This window comes from Gymnogyps californianus, chromosome 15 (genome assembly GCF_018139145.2).
Source record: "Gymnogyps californianus isolate 813 chromosome 15, ASM1813914v2, whole genome shotgun sequence".
Lineage (NCBI taxonomy): Eukaryota > Metazoa > Chordata > Aves > Accipitriformes > Cathartidae > Gymnogyps > Gymnogyps californianus.
In genome coordinates, this window is record NC_059485.1 from 3,295,794 (window position 1) to 3,312,697 (window position 16,904).

Genomic DNA, 16,904 nt, shown 5'->3' on the forward strand with positions numbered 1-16,904 from the left:
TGGGAGCCGTCGCCGTCTCTTGTAATGAACTTCGGAGCGAGGCAGTTTGCCAGCTGCGGGGTCAGGATGCTGCCGCAGCCCTGGCGTCTCTTCTCCCGGGCTGCGGAGGATACGGCATTGCAGAGGATCCGGAAGGTCCTGTGCGTGGCTGAGAAGAACGATGCTGCCCGAGGGATTGCAGATCTGCTCTCCAACAGCAGAATGCGACGGGTAGGAATACACCGCGGCTCCTTACCGCTTCCTGATACACGTACAGGTCTGGCTGAGCTGGCTGGAGAGGGTCAGCTCATCAGGGCCGCCGTGCGGCACAGCCCTCGTCTTGGGTGTAGTCTGTGTCTTGCGTGGTAGCCCCAGCACGCTCGGCAGAGCTTGGCACGGGCCGTTCACATCTTGCACTGTTTTTGTCCCTGGCCACTTCTGACCGCGCAAGGGTGCAAGGACAGCTTCCTTTTGTGGACAAACACCACTTGCCCAAATGTATTTGGGTGTCTTGGACCCCTTTTCCTTGTGACTTAAGTCCTGTTGGAATTTAGCTCCCCAGCTGCGCTCCCTCTGCCCGGACTGCCTTCTCTGGGCACTGAGCTCTGCAGTGAGGGCTCCCTGCATCGTTCCTAGCTTTGCAGCGTATGCAAAAGGCTTCAGGAACTGAAACCACCTGTTGGCCTGTATTTCCCAGTCAAAAAGCACCACTTCTGCAGCGTCAGCAAGTGTCAGGGGTTTGCTGAAGTTCACATAATAAAGCAAAGATGGTCTGTGGCTTGGAGGAGTTCAAAGATCTCTCCTCTCTGCTGCTTTGTTTTGTGACCTTTAACGGTTTGCGTAACTACTTGGTATTTCCAAGCTAAGGAACTGGAAGGTGCTTCTAGACCAGAATTATATTTGAATGAAAGGTGTTACTGAGAACCTGAGCGCTGACAGTCCCAATCAAGGAAGATATCATCCTGCTTCTGTAGAAAAAAGCAGCAAATACCCAATCTAGAAACTTCCACGAGTCTCAGTTAGGTGGAAGGTAGTCTTGGGGACCCGGAGCTGGCACACTAATTGTCGTTTGGAGCAGGACAGTTGTTGCCAGGAATATAACTGGCCAGCCCCATTAAACAAATCTGTTCTTCACTGCTCTCACTATCCATGGGGAGATAACCCTGGCATCCCCTTCAGGCCTGGTTTAAAATACTCTTATGTTGGAAAGCACCATTTCAGCGTCTCCATAAACGATTCAGGCAATTTCCATTCACCCTGCTGCAATTTCCATTAGCTGCAGTACCTGGTTTTCACTTGCCCCGTGCTTCTCTGTGCTCTGCCATAACAGCGTGTGTAAAGCGAGGTGGAACGCGTTTGGTTTCTGTTAGAAGCCAGAAACTCAGCAACTTCCCTTTTCCTTCTAGCGAGAAGGGTTTTCCAAGTTCAACAAGATCTACGAATACGACTACCAGATGTTTGGCCAGGTAGAGTTTTCTTTCATTCTACTGCTAGATTACAGAGGTGCAAAATACTAATTATTAAAAGCTATTTGTCAGAAGTTACGAAACGTATATCCAGTAACGGGGATGTTTTGTCCAAAGATGAGGAAAAGTCAGATGTTCTTTTCTTGGCTCAACCACTGACCTGTTTTGTTGCTTTAAGTCTTTCAACTTTCTGGTTTTGTATCAGTCAAAAATACATTGCTATTTAGAATTAGGAGCTTCCTACAAAAATTGAGGATAAGGCCATAGATTTAGCTGTCAGTGGAGAGAAGAGCTTGTTATGATATATTAGCAGGAGGGAGGTGTCACTGGTTATGTAAGTTGAGAACTGCATGAAGATCTTAGGGCTGTGGGTAGTTTTTGGCAAACGATGGGCGCTAATTACCTTGCTCTGTCTCTTGCAGAACGTTACTATGGTGATGACATCCGTGTCGGGACACTTACTGGCTCATGATTTTAAGCTGCCGTTTCGCAAATGGTTAGTACGTAGTACCCCCTCGCAGGAAGCGGGGCTGTCGTCTTCTGCTTTCAACCCTGAGCTGAGCAGGGCACTGCGAGTTCGAAGACCAGGGAGCAGGGAGGGACTCTGACACCGGGTGCTTCAAGGAACCGCGCAGAGCAGGGCCACGAGTACCAAATTTTACATAGAGTAGCAAAAATATTGTTTCAAATTACTGTCTTCAGGGCGCTAAAAGACCCCAAAGTCATAAAACTGGTTAAAATACATTAAGGCAGACCCAAGGAATTAAACTGATTCCAAAGCTTGATTGATATTTTTGTGTTCTTTGTTCAGCTAGTTGTTGTCCTGGGAAGTGAGGCGCTTTCTCTAGCTTCCTTCCCCTTTGTTCCCTGTGCTTGAAATAAGAGAAGTTGCTTCTTTAGGGCTGCCTTCCAGATTTGCTGTTTTCTCTGGTTGCTTTTTGGTTCTATTGCTTTTAAGCGTAACTCAGCACTTCATGTGAACTCTGAGTTGTCTAAGATGAGGCCCATAACAAAATATATTATTAATTTCAGTACTTGAGCAGCACTTCCTCACAAGACAGCACCAGTTAGCGTCTCACAACGTATGTTTTAGTTTGTTACGCACACTGTTTATCCTCTGTTTACCAGGCATAGCTGCAACCCTCTAGCTCTTTTTGATGCTGAAATCGAGAAATATTGCCCTGAAAATTATGTGGATATCAAGGTACGTTGTTTTTAAGAGTTTCCCTGAAACTCTGAGTTCAGAGGTTAGTTCTACAAATATTGTCTCAGACAGGAGGATTGTACCGTTGTCCTTAACGTCTAAGTTCTAGAGTTTCGCAAATTCCTCCTGCATTTCCTAGGACTATATATGCTGTTCATTTGTGACATTGAAAGTCTCCTGCTCGTGTACAATTAGTGCAGTAAAGGAACAACTATTTTGCTAAAAGTAGAAATGTTTTTTCCAACAAGGTGGAATTGGTAACTGCGTCTCAATTTTACAAAAAATGACATTTTCAGAAAACAGACTGTGGTACAATCTGATCCAAGGCATGCTTTTTAACAGAGTTAGATGTAAATAAATGACTCAATTCTTTTGAAAGCTGCCTAATCTCATGAGAGACACAATTACAAAATGTTATTGCAACAATCTATCTCTATGGATACACGTTGCATTTCATGTTCAGTTAGTGAGTCATTCTAAAATTAAATGACAAAGCAAGTGGCCTGGTATGTCTCACTCCGCATTGTTTTCTCATCTCAGAGAACCCTCGAACGAGAAGTCCAGCAGTGCCAAGCTCTGGTGATCTGGACTGACTGCGATCGAGAAGGAGAGAACATTGGCTTTGAGATAATTCACGTTTGCAAAGCTGGTGCGTAGAGCATCTTCTGCATCGATCTGAGTTCCATTAAAGTGCTGATTTAACAGGTATCGCTGCTCAGAGATCTCGTACCAGAGGCATGTTCTCAATCTTACTGTGTCCAGGTTAAATACGTTGACTGTAGTTCTGATAAATATGTGGCTCTGATAGATCAGAAATATATTCAGCTATTGGAAAGCTGTAGAATAGGTTGACAGCGTACTCTTCGGAAGATAGCTGTTCATTAGTTGCTCCTTTCCATTGGTATTTGAGTCGCTCTTTGATTTCTTTTTTTTTTCCTGTCTGACAGTAAAGCCAAACCTCCAGGTTTTCCGAGCCCGTTTTTCAGAGATTACGCTTCATGCTGTCAGAACAGCTTGCGAGAACCTCACCCAACCGGATCGAAAAACGAGTGATGCCGTTGATGTCAGGCAGGAGCTGGACCTCAGGATAGGTATGTAAACGCGCGCTGGAGATGAGAGCAGGCTGCCGGGCCTGAGCTGCTGCCTACACCTCTACTAAAGGGGAGTGAGCAAGAGTGTGGTAAGTAGGCAGGGGACGGCTTTGTTATCGGTGTATAGCTTATTGTCTGTAAATACTTGAACTCCCTTAGCCTGCTGAACAAACAAGATAGCCATCCATCAGGCTCTTCCTCCCTTCTCGTCTAACCACATTGAATGCACATTGTTAAAGCCCAGCAAGGGGTGTTTAGAAATCATCTGTTGCTCTATCGCCAACACAAGACAGAGATGCCCTCTATAGTGTCATGAATCTGACTTTTAGATCAGATACAACTAAAGCACATCTCATGTTTTACTGGAAACATGGTCTTAGGAATGTTAGGTTTATCGCTCACGCAGCACTGACAGACTTCTGCAACTTTGAGTATTAAAATTAGAGTGAAATTAATACTCAATTAGAGTATTAAAAAGGACCTTCTGAAGTGTTGTGATTCTCCTCCACTGTTGTATTACTCAGTTCTGGTGTCCATTTTGTTTTCTCAGGTGCTGCCTTCACCAGATTCCAGACACTGAGGCTCCGGAAGATCTTCCCTGATATTTTAGCAGATCAGCTAATCAGCTATGGTAGCTGCCAGTTCCCAACGCTGGGGTTTGTAGTTGAACGCTTTAAAGCCATCCAGGCCTTTGTTCCTGAAGCCTTCTATAAAATAAAAGGTATGCTTGGGGAAAGCGAGTCCTGGGCTCCATCTTAAAGGGCTTGACGTGTATAGAAAGGAAAAACATCAGGGCAACAAACAAACAGCGCTGCAGAGGGGCTTTCCTCTTCCTTTGCCATGACCACTAAGCAGAACTGAAAGGTTTCCCAATAGTGTGGCCCCACTGCCTGTGCTGTATTTCCGTTGTATTACTACTATATCACTCAGATCTGTTGTTCAACACAGTGACACATGATCATGAAGACGGCAGTGTGGTCTTCAACTGGAAGAGGAACCGGCTCTTTAATCACACAGCATGCCTGGTCCTTTACCACATGTGTATGGAGGTAGGAAAGCTTGTAAATAGTTGTATAATCCAGTATCAGCCAAACATTTCCTGCATCCATCTCGCTCAAGACATTTAAAGAACAGTTTGTGTAAACTCTGAAAGGAGATTTTGCGTTTTGCTTACTCTGTGTTTAGGATCCTGTGGCAACTGTTGTTGAGGTGGTGAGCAAGCCAAAGAGCAAATGGAGGCCCCTGCCCCTGGACACTGTGGTACGTCTGAACTATGCTGAAAGGACTTATCTGAAAGAAGCTTTGAACAGATATTTTACTCACCACTCAATTATGCACAAATACTTTTTTTTTTCCTGGCTCCTCCCAACGCAGGAACTTGAGAAGCTGGCTTCCCGCAAACTGAAAATAAACGCAAAGGAAACCATGAGAATAGCAGAAAAACTCTATACTCAAGGGTAAGAAAGCAAGACTTGGCTTGGTAAACTTAATTCTTTCAAAAGTAAATGGCCTTTAGTCCAAAACGGGAAGCATCTTGGAGCACCTCTTAAAATGCTCTTCTGTCTTTCTTCTTAAGGTTCATTAGCTACCCCCGAACTGAGACCAACATTTTCCCCAAGGAGCTGAACCTCTCTGCCTTAGTACAACAGCAAACACAGGACCCAAACTGGGGAGCATTTGCACAGAGGATTTTGGATCAGGGTGGGCCAACCCCTCGGAGTGGAACCAAATCAGATCAGGCTCACCCTCCCATTCACCCCACAAAATACGCTGCTAACCTGCAGGTGAGTTTAACAAAGGCAGATAACCGGATGGCTGGTATTGCTTGATAAATATAGATAGAAGTCTTAATAATATGGTCATTAGCACAGTATTCTCACCTGAGATCTCACTGGTATTTCTTGACATCTCAGTAACACAGGAGGACACTGACCCTCTTTTTCTGTTTGATATTAGGGCAACGAGCAGAGACTATATGAATTCATCGTGCGTCATTTTTTGGCTTGCTGCTCTCAAGATGCCAAGGGACAGGAAACAATTGTGGAGATTGACATTGCTAATGAGCGATTCATTGCTCAAGGACTAATGATCCTGGCCCGAAATTATCTGGAAGTCTATCCTTATGAGAAGTGGAGTGATAAGGTAATACCCTTGAGTAACGTAGATGGGAGAGGCTAAAATACCTGGAGTTTAAAATGGCACTTCACTGCCAACTTCAGACCCCTCTACAGAACGTCCTTTGGCAATTTCTGGCCCACTGGCTGTTTCACTCGGAGCCATCTCTGCTGAAAACCTGTGCAGCTTTATTGTGCCAGCTTTGGATAGATTCTTCCCCTTCTGACACCACAGCAGAGACCATACAGGGCCGCGGGGTTGACTTTACTCACCAAGAGGAGCTGCAATTGCTGTTCGGTGCTCTCTCTGGCAGCTCGTTACTGGCTAATCCTGAGGACCCTGAGGCTGGATCTCCTCCAGAACAGGGTGCTGCTCTATTACTGCACTGGCCTGCTGTTAGTGTGACATTTTGTCTTCAGTGAATGGACCAGAAGGCAGTTTCAAAGAGATTCTCCTTCCCTTCAGGTTATCCCACTGTATCAGAAAGGGTCTCGCTTTCAGCCCACTACAGTGGAGATGGTGGATGGGGAAACCAGCCCTCCATTGCTCCTCACAGAAGCGGATCTCATTGCTCTCATGGAGAAACATGGCATTGGTCAGTATTGGCAGCGTGGCCTTTCGCTTTTGGGAGAGCTTTGTTCACAAGCTTCTTCTCAACTTCTCTAACACCAGTTCTGTCCCACCCTCAGAGTAGGCAATTCTCTAAATGTTACTTCAGATAAGAACTTGCTTAAATGTACAGAACGAAGGGATAGTAGAGACCTGCAGGCAAAGTCCAAAGATCCTGAAGAGTCTGCAGAGTGCCTCCAGTACCTAGGGAGATGTGCAATTTAGGGTCCAGGGTGTGCCTGCCAGCACCTTGTTGGCCTCAGTGCCAGCGGGACACGAGGGCAGCGCTGCTCCTGACCATAAGTTGTCTCCTTGTCCCTTTAGCAGCCTGCACTAAGCACAGGGAAATCACTTCTTGGCACCCAATTCGACTAACAACCTGTCTGTTTTCAGGGACTGACGCCACTCACGCCGAGCACATTGAGACGATTAAGACGCGGATGTACGTGGGCCTTACAGCGGATCAGCGGTTCCTCCCAGGCCACTTGGGCATGGGGCTGGTTGAAGGTAAGGGCAGTGCCCGTTAGGAAGATGGCAGGTTCCTTACTTGCTCCTTCCTTTCGCTTATCGTGCCGTATGTTCCTCAGGCTATGATTCCATGGGCTATGAGATGTCCAAGCCTGACCTTCGAGCTGAGCTGGAGGCTGATCTGAAACTGATCTGTGAGGGCAAGAAAGACAAATCTGCAGTGTTGCAGCAGCAGGTCCAAAAGTACAAGCAAGTCTTCATCGAAGCTGTGGCCAGAGCTAACAAGTGAGTCCTGTCTTTGCCCTCTTCTGTGTGCTTTGCTGTTCTGGGAGGTGCTGGCTTCTCCTCTGGGGCTCAGCCTGGAGTGGGATCCTGTCACACTGCTTCCCTGGAGCTCTGCCCAGTGCGTGTAGGCATTTGCATGGGAAGAGATGACTCGCAGCCTGGCACGCTGTCATGAGTTAGTGCCAACTAACTGCTCATCTTGGTTTAAACCCTTAAGATTAAATTCAGAGCTGGCTGAAGGAGACGGCAACGTGCACTGACCTCTTTCATGTTGTACCCATGCCTAGCCTGTTCCAGAGGCATGGTGCTGAATCAACGTACCTGTGGAGAAGCTCAGAGGGGCTTTGCGGAGGGCAGCAGGCGCTAATTCACTGCAGTGCCCGATTGCTCTTTGCAGAGGAGACGCACAGGATGCTCTGCTTATTTCTTTATAGGTTGGACCAGGCCCTGGCTCAGTATTTTGGAGAAGCCACAGAAATTGCAGAGCAAGAGGAGGTCTACCCAGCAATGCCCGTTTCTGTTCGGAAGTGTCCACAGTGCAACAATGACATGGTCCTGAAGACCAAGAAGAATGGCGGGTTGGTGATCTTCCCTGTTGTAGAAAGTAGCCTTCTGTGTTGGTTTGTGTTTTTCTAGGCATTGTTCGTTTCCCTCCCCTCTGCAGCAAGCATGAAAACCTGGGCTGCAGCTAGCTAACTCCACCAGCTACGTAAGCTGCGTGGACTTAGCTGAACCTCTCTCTCAAGTACGTATTTGCCCTTAAAAATTGTTGTTTTGACAATTTCTGATGGCTGAGAAGACGGGAGAACAGATCGCTGACTGTCTTGACTTTGCCTCTTCCTCATCTGGTGCCTTTGTCCCATGGCAGGTTCTATCTCAGCTGCACGGGCTATCCAGCTTGTAAAACTGCAGTCTGGTTTCCTGATTTTGTGCTGGATGTGGCCAGGGACGAGAGCATCTGTGCTGTGTGTAAACCACATCCAGTTCACAGGTAGGTCATACCAGTTATCCACTGGGGAAACGCAGCCCCTCAGCCATTACGTGTTAGCCATCAGGGCCAGAGACTTCCGTGGGCTAGGCTGGGCAACCATTTTCCGTTCCAGTCTTGGAAAGCTGGAGCAGCACTCTCACGGCTTGGGGATAGAAAGAAGAGGGGTTGGGGAAGCTGGTGTAAGCATAGCAGAATTTAAAAAAGAAATAAAAAAATCAAGTCCAAATCGAGGTCTGTTGATGAGGAGTTATATGAACTGGGAGACTTCCATTCTTCCTTTCCTTTTAGACTGAAGTTTAAATTCAAGAGAGGCAGCGTTCCACCCGTGGTGCCCCTGGAGTTTGTTGGTTGCATTGGCGGCTGTGATGACATGCTGAAAGAACTCTTGGACCTGAAGTATTTACACAGGTCGTCCCAACCCGCATCGTCAGCTAGCCAGCAAGCTAATCATTTGCAGGTCAACAACTCCTTTAACAGAGCTAGTGGTGAAAACAGGCACGTGAGGGGGACCACAAACCTGGCACCAGGACATTTACTCTCCTTGAGCTCAACGAGAACACCCAGGCCTGCTCCTTCAGCTGCTCGAGACGACGGGAACAACGCGGTGGTCTGCAACTGCGGGAACGAAGCCCTGCTGTTAACCGTGCGCAAAGAAGGGCCCAATCAAGGCAGGCAGTTTTACAAATGCAGCGCCAGTACCTGCAACTTTTTTCTCTGGGCCGATCAGCAGGCAGAGGACAGAAGCAACGCGGCTCTGCGGGGCTCTGCGCTACCCCAGCCCTTTGCAGGAAGGGGCCCGGCGGGATTTCAGCGCCCAGGAGGAGGGAGAGGCCCAGACCTCTTTGGAAGCAACAGCTCCGATTCAGGAGGCGGCACAGTCTGCAAGTGCGACCAGCCAGCCGTCACGCGCACCGTCCAAAAGGACGGGCCCAACAAAGGGCGGCAGTTCCACACCTGCCCTAAACCCCGAGAGCAGCAGTGTGGCTTCTTCCAGTGGGCAGATGAAAACGTGGCACCAGGTAAGGCTGGGCTTGGTGTGAGACGCAAGGGTTGGAGGCTGTTCTTGAAGCTAAACTGAACACGCTTCTCACACATGCGTAATGCTACCACAGCATGACAGCTCTTGTAGCAACTCATACATTTAACAGACTTCAGGTTTCTCTTTAGAACATCTGTCAGCAGCATTATAGCACTTCAAATGTTGCTTGTAACAACTGAGTCCGGCTTACCTTTCCAAGTGCTAGCAGGATACGTCCTCATAGCACGCATCTGCTGAGCTCCCAGCAGGATGCTTTGCTTCTATGTGCAGTAAGCTTGAGCATCTGTCTGTCCGTGACTCGTTGGATAAAGTCCAGCACTCTTTCCTACAGTCTGTTTGGGAATTTGTCCTCCCAAATTATGGTGCTCAGCTTTGTGAGAGCTGTTACCGACCTGGTACAGAGCTGAAGCAGTGGCACCACTTTTGGAGATCTTAAACCCCATTCTGTCATGCCAGGGAAACCGCGCTACTCCCTCTGCCCTAGTTTAGGAATGCAGGGAGAGACCAAGTCTTTCTGAAGCATTGATCAGAGCTGAGAAACTGAGTGTGGCTGCTGTGGAAAGGCGCTGAAAACAAGCACTCGTAAAAAAAATAGTCACAAAATAGAAAGAGCACTGACACAAAGGGACAGTAAGCAAAGTACAGAGGTGGAGATGTGGTCTGAGAGAGATCTTCAACACTGACCACCTCCTCCTCAGACATTTGGGCCTAAAAGGGTAGAATCAAGTTTTCAAAACTACTTAAAACCCAAGTTTTCCTCTGGCATGTTTTGTTGTTTCTGCTGCAGCTGTAGACCAGAGCACGCAAACAGGCAGATCAGTTTCCCCTGTTCTGTTCCCACATTTCTCTAATGCTGCAAGACAAATGGGTAACATTTAACTGTTTAGACAAATCTGAAGCAAGTGTAGTTTCAGGAATAATCTGAGTGGCTCGATAGTGAAATCCTTGATCTGTCCTTTTGAACTTATCTTCTGTTTCTCACCTACTTATATTTTCAACGGTACTTAGATGCAAGTTGTTTCTCTCTAGGGCCTTCTGGAGATGTCTCTTTGAACCACTTTGGCAGCAGTGACTACTCAAGAGGGTTGGGAAGTAAAGCCAAGAGACCAAGCAGTCTCTCCTCAGAAGCTGCTGCCAAGAAACCACGGACCTGTAGCATTTGCCACCAGCCTGGCCACACTAGGAAAACCTGCCCTCAAAACAACTGAGCCTGGATGGACGTCTCTTGAGAGCCTGAAAGGTCCAAGGTTGCGAGCTGCTACAGGAGCAACTACTGCTGAAAGGAACTGGAGTCTAGAAATAAGTCTGAGTGCTTTCTGGAAGGGCTGGTTGCAGGCTGCTCCTGCCACAGGACACCATCCTCACGCATGCATTTACGTGCCCGGGCAGCAAGGGTTCAACCGGCTTTGAAAGGTGGCTCCACTACTGGCGTCAGCCTTTGTTTTCAGCTGCTCTTCTGCTGAGCAGATTGGGATAGTCTAACCATTTCAAGGAAGCATTTGGAAATTGAATCTGCAGAGAAAACAGCCCTGGATCTAGTCCACCTGCACCTCCCGCCATGGCGGTGGTTGTGCGCAGCCTTTCTACACGAGGAAGAGCTGGATCGTAGCCACCGGGACAGACACCAGGGCTGCTTAGCTCTTCTCAGTCCCTGGCTTTCCACAGTGTGGAATTTTATTTTAAGTTCCCTTCTAAGTTGATGTTACCTGAGCAACATTCCCCTTTCTTTTTGTGTCACAGCGCCGCACCCCTTACCTTGGTTGTCCCTGCCGGTGAGGGAGGGCTGGGTGCAGAGAAGCTGGATCTGGCGCTTGCCCTGAAAGGGAAGCTCAGCTGCAGCGCTCAGGAAAAGCCTTCATTTTAGACAGTTCCTGAATTTGAACCAGAGTTCTTCCTCAAACCTTGAGACATGCCTCTGTGATGCTGCTAGCTAATGGAAGGTATTTTTGTCAAACTAATAAGTTTCTTATTAAAAGATTATTTAATTTTCAAATTTGATACAGCAGCGTCTTAACTCTGCCTTATTATTTCTTCCTACTTAAAATAGTTAAGCTACTGTAGAAGTATCTACCCAAATCTTGCTCTTTCCACTCACTCGTCGGAACAATACAGAAGCTTTCTTGGCAGAAACTCCCCGCAGTTATTTGGAAGTGAGCTGCAGAGGGGTAGGGAAAGTGGTTTTATCTCACCAGCTGCATCTGCTGTAGCGTTGCTGAACTGAAGGCAGGGTCTGTTTTCCTGCACTTAGTTTAGACCGAACTCCCTGGGAAGCCAGGCTACCTCCTCCCTCTCTGTTGGGGCTTCCTCCGTACATCAAAGAAAGTAGATCCACGAGATTCCCGTGTCCTTTTCCGCCAGAGGACAGCATTCAGTTTTTCCCCAGGGCCCCCGACGCTGCTCAGCACCCTGCTCCTTCCCGACGCAGAGCAGTTCCCCGGGGTCAGTACTGAAGTGACATGCAGCAAGCAGGGTGGGCAGGAGGCTGAAGCGCTTTCTATAGAGGGTAGCTCGAAGCAGAGGAGACCACAGCAGCACGGGTTCGCTTTAAGGTCTGCACGAGAGAGAAGAGAGCCTTTAACTCTGCAGCAGTCCATCGCCATTAGGCCTAAATCTATGGGGGAAGGTCAGGAGAACTCGGGTTGCATTTCCCTGTACCCCCCACTCCCACGATTAACAGCTGTGGCCTAAAAATACAGACCTGCCAGCTAAAATAACAGGATTACGAGGCTTTGTAATGCAATCACTGAGCTGGCAAAAGCACGGCAGAAGCCCGGGCAGCAGCCTCTGAATGGCAACAGCAGCGGAAAGCATTTGTGTAGCACGCAGGCAGCAGGTTAAGCGTTGCTGATGGCATCAGCCGTTACCAGCTTTCCCGGTCAGTGTTCAGGCAGCTGAGCAGTTCAGAGCCGCTGGGTAAATGGTACAAGCTCAGTGTCCGGACGGCTCACGTACTGCAGCCAGGCACTCTGCAGGTGTAGGAGTTTGGAAGAGGAGGAGAAAGGCCTTGCAGGATGGAATCTGACCACCACCAAGCTCTCCGCACAGCGGGGGATGCCCTGGGCAGCGCTGGCTGGTTCTCGGGCATGCCACCGCAGCTGGAGGATCGCTTCAGCCCTTATCACGGGAAAGGAGACAAAATGGAGCTGACACGAGAGAACCAGTATACACAGGGAAGGTTTATTCTCTTTGCTAACACCTGGGAAGTGGTTTGGAGGAACAAAGTAAGTAATCTTCAGACTGGGAGGAAAAGCACAGATTTTTTTTTTTTTCCCCTCTCTTAAACAAGATGATAGCTGTAAAGAAAACTAAACCACAACAGCTGCTCACATTGAAGTCCACAGGATTTCTCCATCTCCACCAGTGTGCAAAACCAGCTCTTCCCATTAAATAGAATATATTCCTTTGCCCTGGGACTACAGCCAGAATCAAAGCCTACTAGCAGCCACTCAAAGGAAAAAAAACAAAACAAAACACCCAAACAAAACATACCTTCTTAATAAAAAGCATAAACCACTTCAGTTCTTGCAAGCGCTCTGCTCAGAGCATCATTCCTGTCCCCCTTTCCTGCCCCATACCATGGGGCTCCAGGGGAACAGGACCTCAAGACAGCAGCAACACCCGTGTGAAAGGGTCACTGGACAGACTGGAAGGGGATGCCGTGGTTCGTTGCAGAGCAGCGAGTACCCGCAGACGAACGCTGGCAGCAACCCACCCGCCGAGGCAGGGGTGTACAGCCCTGCCGCAGCCTCCACCAAGGGACCGATACCAGGAGCCTCCCGGGAGTCAGCAGCTCTCTTCCTGCCGCTTCCTTTTTCGGGACATCTTCCAGCAAAACACCGCTGTGGGACAAGGGCCACGAAGCCCCAGCACCGGTGCTGGAAGCACGCCCGTCCCTCGGGGCAGAGCCGATACTGGCAGAATGAAGAGGTAGGGCTGAGCTCGCTCCTTCTGGCAGCTGAAAGGGTTTCCAAAGAATAAACCCGCAGCCCCCATTTGCTATGGCTGTAACCTCCAAGTGCCCGGACAACCACCCAGGTCATCACTGGGGCCTTATTTCAGTTTGGCAATATCCTACAGACGGATGAGGCTCCCACCCTGTCCCAAGAGCTAGCTTGAGGGCATGGCACAGTAAGACCAAGTTGGGTGCTGGTGAAAGGACCCACCCAGCACCCAGGACACTGCACCTGTGGGGTCTGCAGGACACAGCAGCAGCAAGGAACTGCTCCCCTCCAGCTCTAGCTGGTCTCGGAGCACGAGGGGAGCCTGACAGCTGTGACAGCAGGCTGGCACAAGCAGAGGACACTGGGAACCAGAGACCAGACATGCTTCACGTCGGCTCCCAACGCCCAGCGGACAGGACTCACCTGTAGGTACTCAAGGTGTAGGCTGCACTCGCCTTGGGTTTGGCAGAGCCTCCCAGCCAAAGGCTCCTTACGCCAACACCCACCTCTGCTCAGGCACGTTTTATTCAGACAGGAAATATTTTTTTCTCATAAAGTGCAAGAACTTTGCCTCTTACTGACTAGTCAACTAGAAGCATCGCAACCCTCACAGCGGGGAGCAGCAGACAGGCGAGGAACACCCTACGTTCGGGAGCTCCCAACGCACCGGTCATTTCTCCTTCAGCAGGAGCTCCGGCTCAGATATGGCCCTGTAGAGCATGAAGCCCATCTCATCGATTTCCTCTTCCAACAGCTCGCAGAAGAGGTTGATTTTGTGGTTGAAATAAGAAGGCAGAACCCCTTTCTCCAGGTAGCCTACCAGCTCCTCAAGCACCTGCTGGAACCTGTCAGCAAGGCTTTCTTCTGCCCAGTCCGAACTGGTGGCACTGAGGTGAAGGACGACGTGGGTCAAGGGGCTGCCGCTCAGTTTGTGCAGGGCAGGATGGCTCTTGCAGACGCCGTTCAGGATGCGGAGGCATTGCTGCCGAGCCCCGGAGTCACCGGCATCCAGCTCCTTCACCTTCGAGACCTCTGCCCTGTAAAAGCTCTCAAGCCAGAGATTTTCCACCGGTCCTTCAGGAGGAGCAGCCAGAAGAACCTTGTCCTCCATTTCCACCACCGGGAAGAGGGCGATGCTCAGCTCGACCTGATCGTGTTTGACTTCCAGCTTCAGCTCCTGGGAAGCCACAACCGGGTGGATGACGCTCCCCAGCAGGCTGCCTATGGCAGGCCAGTTGATGGAGGCCACCAGCATCTTGTGGAGGGTCTCATTGAGCGCGTTGGAGGAGAGGTACCGGCCCACGATGAACCTGTCCCAGGGGCTGCGCCCGCGAGGGAAATACTCCAGATCAGTCCTCTTGATCATCCAGTATTGGGGGTTCCTCGCCACGGTGTCCTCTCCCGGGATGAGGCTCCACAGCGCGGTGTCGAGGACCACCGGCAGCATGAGGTGGAGGTGGTCGGCTGCCAGAGCCTCGAGGCCATCGAGCAGGGGACTGCTGAGGAAGAGGCTGCCGAAGGGCAGCTCCGGGCACTTGATCCGCAGGAAGTTCTGCAGTTGGGCGCAGATGCTCCTGGCCAGCTGCGGGGCGAGAGACGCTTGCGCCTCGGGCACGGCCAGCCGGCTGCTGTAGTGCGAGAGGAGCTTCTCCTGCAGCGTGAGGCAGCGCGGAGGGCTGGATTCAACCCGAGGAGCCTCCGGAGGGGGAGAGCAGACCCTGGGCTCTGTGAGAAGAGGATGGGGCAGAGGGAAGGGAGAAGTCACAGCTCTGAGCAGAGCGTCTGCAACCTGCAGCTTCTCCTGCTGCAGCTGAGGGGGAGGCGCGAGCTGGGGGCCCAGCTCTCGGCCCACCTCTCCGGATGCGAGGCTGACCATGCCAAGAGGGCCACCGCTGAGTCCTCTGATGTTCACAGCACTTCTCAGCCAAGGCAGAGCCCAAACTAACGTCAAAACCTCATCCCCCCAGCTAGAGGTGGGTAAACCAGGCTAAGCAGCAGCAGCAGCCAGGCAAGGGACTCCCTCCCAGGGTCCCTACAAGTCTCGGCCCCACTGAGACCGCTCGGGCAGATCCAGCCTGCCCCGATGCCTGCCTGATCGCTCAAGTCCTGCAAACGATCCTGCTCCGGGTCTGGTATCTCAGGACCTGCCCTGCACCGAGCTGGGCTGCTTTCCCACTTGGAAAAACACCGTCTTTGTAGGCAGCCGGACAAGGCAGCCTTTGTCTGCGGCAGCTCCCGAGCGCACCTTCCTCTAGGCAGAGCTGACCCAGAAAACGAGCACAGCAGACACCGCTCCAGAGGAAACAAAGCCCCGACAGCATCCACCATGCCGCGGCGGCCGAGACGCCCAGGACGTTATCGGAGGTGCCGTTACCGCAGGCATTGCCTAAAAAAGGGCCGCGGCTTGGGAGCCTCCCAGGAGGGCAGGCTCAATCGGGTCAGCTTTCCGGTAACTGAGCTAAAAATAACGCAGAGCTCCCAGACCGTGGGGAGCAGCGGCACGGATGGCCCGGAGCACATCAAGGTGATCTTCCCGACTGCGGCGGGAGCCGGCATACACACCGTGAGCCTCACCTGGTGCCGGCGGCCGAGCCGGAGAGAGCAGAGGCTCGCTGAGGTCTTCCCTCCTCTGCTTCGCAGGGGGTTTTGGTGTTGCCTTGATCAAGGCCAAGTCCTGCCAGCTCTCCTCCAGGGTTTTCTGCTCAGCTTTGGGATCGCCTTCGTCAGCGAGGGCTGGTGGCTCGGTCTATCAGCTGGAGGGAAGAAAAACGCACGCGGACAAGTTATTATCTTTGTACCGTTTCCCCAACGTCACACCCTGAACTAAGGGGGACAACAGCCCCTCTGGTAGACGCACGGGGAGACACAGCCCCATGCAGGGCTTCCACTATAGCAAAAATATACGGTTTAGGGAGCCACAAAGGTGCACATTTTCTTCCTGCAGATTTTAAGTGGAAAACAGGCATCCAAATGTGAATTAAGCCCAAGGTGCCTTTCTGGATGGGATACTGTATTGTTAACGTGTGCTGTTCCGGGCAAACGGGGTACGAGGCTGCGCGTGCCCCGCAGCATGGGAGCAGGCAGCTCCGTGCCCACGGCGCTGCCAGCCGACACCGGCGGCATTTCTGCCAGACTCGAGGGACCAGCTCCGCGGCGGCCAGCGACGGTTTGCGGCACATCTTCCCCCGCCGCGGCCGGGGAGCCAAGCGGCTCTCCTCCACGGGATGGCCGTCTGCTCCCGTCCTCCGAGCCCCGACGGCGGCCGCGCCAGCCTTACCCGCTTGACGGCCAGCGTGGCGATGGCGAGCACGGCCGCGCCGCTGACGCCCAGCACCAGCCTGGCGTTGGCCAACAGCAGGTCGAGGACGCTGCCCAGCCCGCCGTCCTCCTGCCGCTTGCCCCGCTGGCGCGTGAACTCGGCCATGGTCGCCCTGCGGAGGGGGAGAGGAACAGTGGGGTGTCACCCGGGACGGGGGACCTGCCTCCCCCGGGGGACGCAGAGCCCGCAGGGTGGGAGTTTTTGGGGAACGGGGATGTCTGCGGCGCCCACCCCGCCGCTCACCTCCACCCCCGGGGCAAAGGCTCCCGCCGCTGCCGGGACGCCTAGGTGCGGCGAAAGAGCAAGGGTCACCCCGGAGAAGGGTCACCTGCTCCTCGCCCGGCCCTGGCGCAACCGCCTCGGGGGGAACCGGCGGCGCCGGGAGGGGGACGGTACC

General features: G+C 51.4%; 2 protein-coding genes across 3 annotated transcripts; one reads left to right on the plus strand and one right to left on the minus strand.

The window, feature by feature from the left end:
• Positions 1-11,196, plus strand: TOP3A (DNA topoisomerase III alpha). 2 transcript variants are annotated; one of them, XM_050906291.1, is made up of 19 exons: positions 1-210; positions 1,386-1,445; positions 1,868-1,941; positions 2,574-2,649; positions 3,190-3,298; positions 3,597-3,740; positions 4,291-4,461; positions 4,689-4,789; positions 4,926-5,000; positions 5,115-5,197; positions 5,317-5,524; positions 5,697-5,882; positions 6,321-6,450; positions 6,858-6,971; positions 7,052-7,217; positions 7,652-7,795; positions 8,086-8,208; positions 8,497-9,264; positions 10,314-11,196. In XM_050906291.1, exons 1-19 carry the CDS (start codon positions 25-27, stop codon positions 10,453-10,455), a joined length of 3,060 nt encoding a protein of 1,019 aa, XP_050762248.1. In that variant the 5' UTR covers positions 1-24; the 3' UTR covers positions 10,456-11,196. The 2 variants fall into 2 exon arrangements, with proteins under 2 accessions (XP_050762248.1, XP_050762247.1); XM_050906290.1 differs by having other exon boundaries at positions 8,497-9,227; positions 10,277-11,196.
• Positions 11,197-12,410: 1,214 nt separating this feature from the next.
• Positions 12,411-16,612, minus strand: MIEF2 (mitochondrial elongation factor 2). The gene is given in 4 exon segments (XM_050905969.1): positions 12,411-14,913; positions 15,763-15,913; positions 15,915-15,941; positions 16,466-16,612. Coding segments are annotated over 4 exon segments (1,380 nt in total). The 3' UTR covers positions 12,411-13,858.
• Between the last annotated feature and the right edge of the window lie 292 nt (positions 16,613-16,904).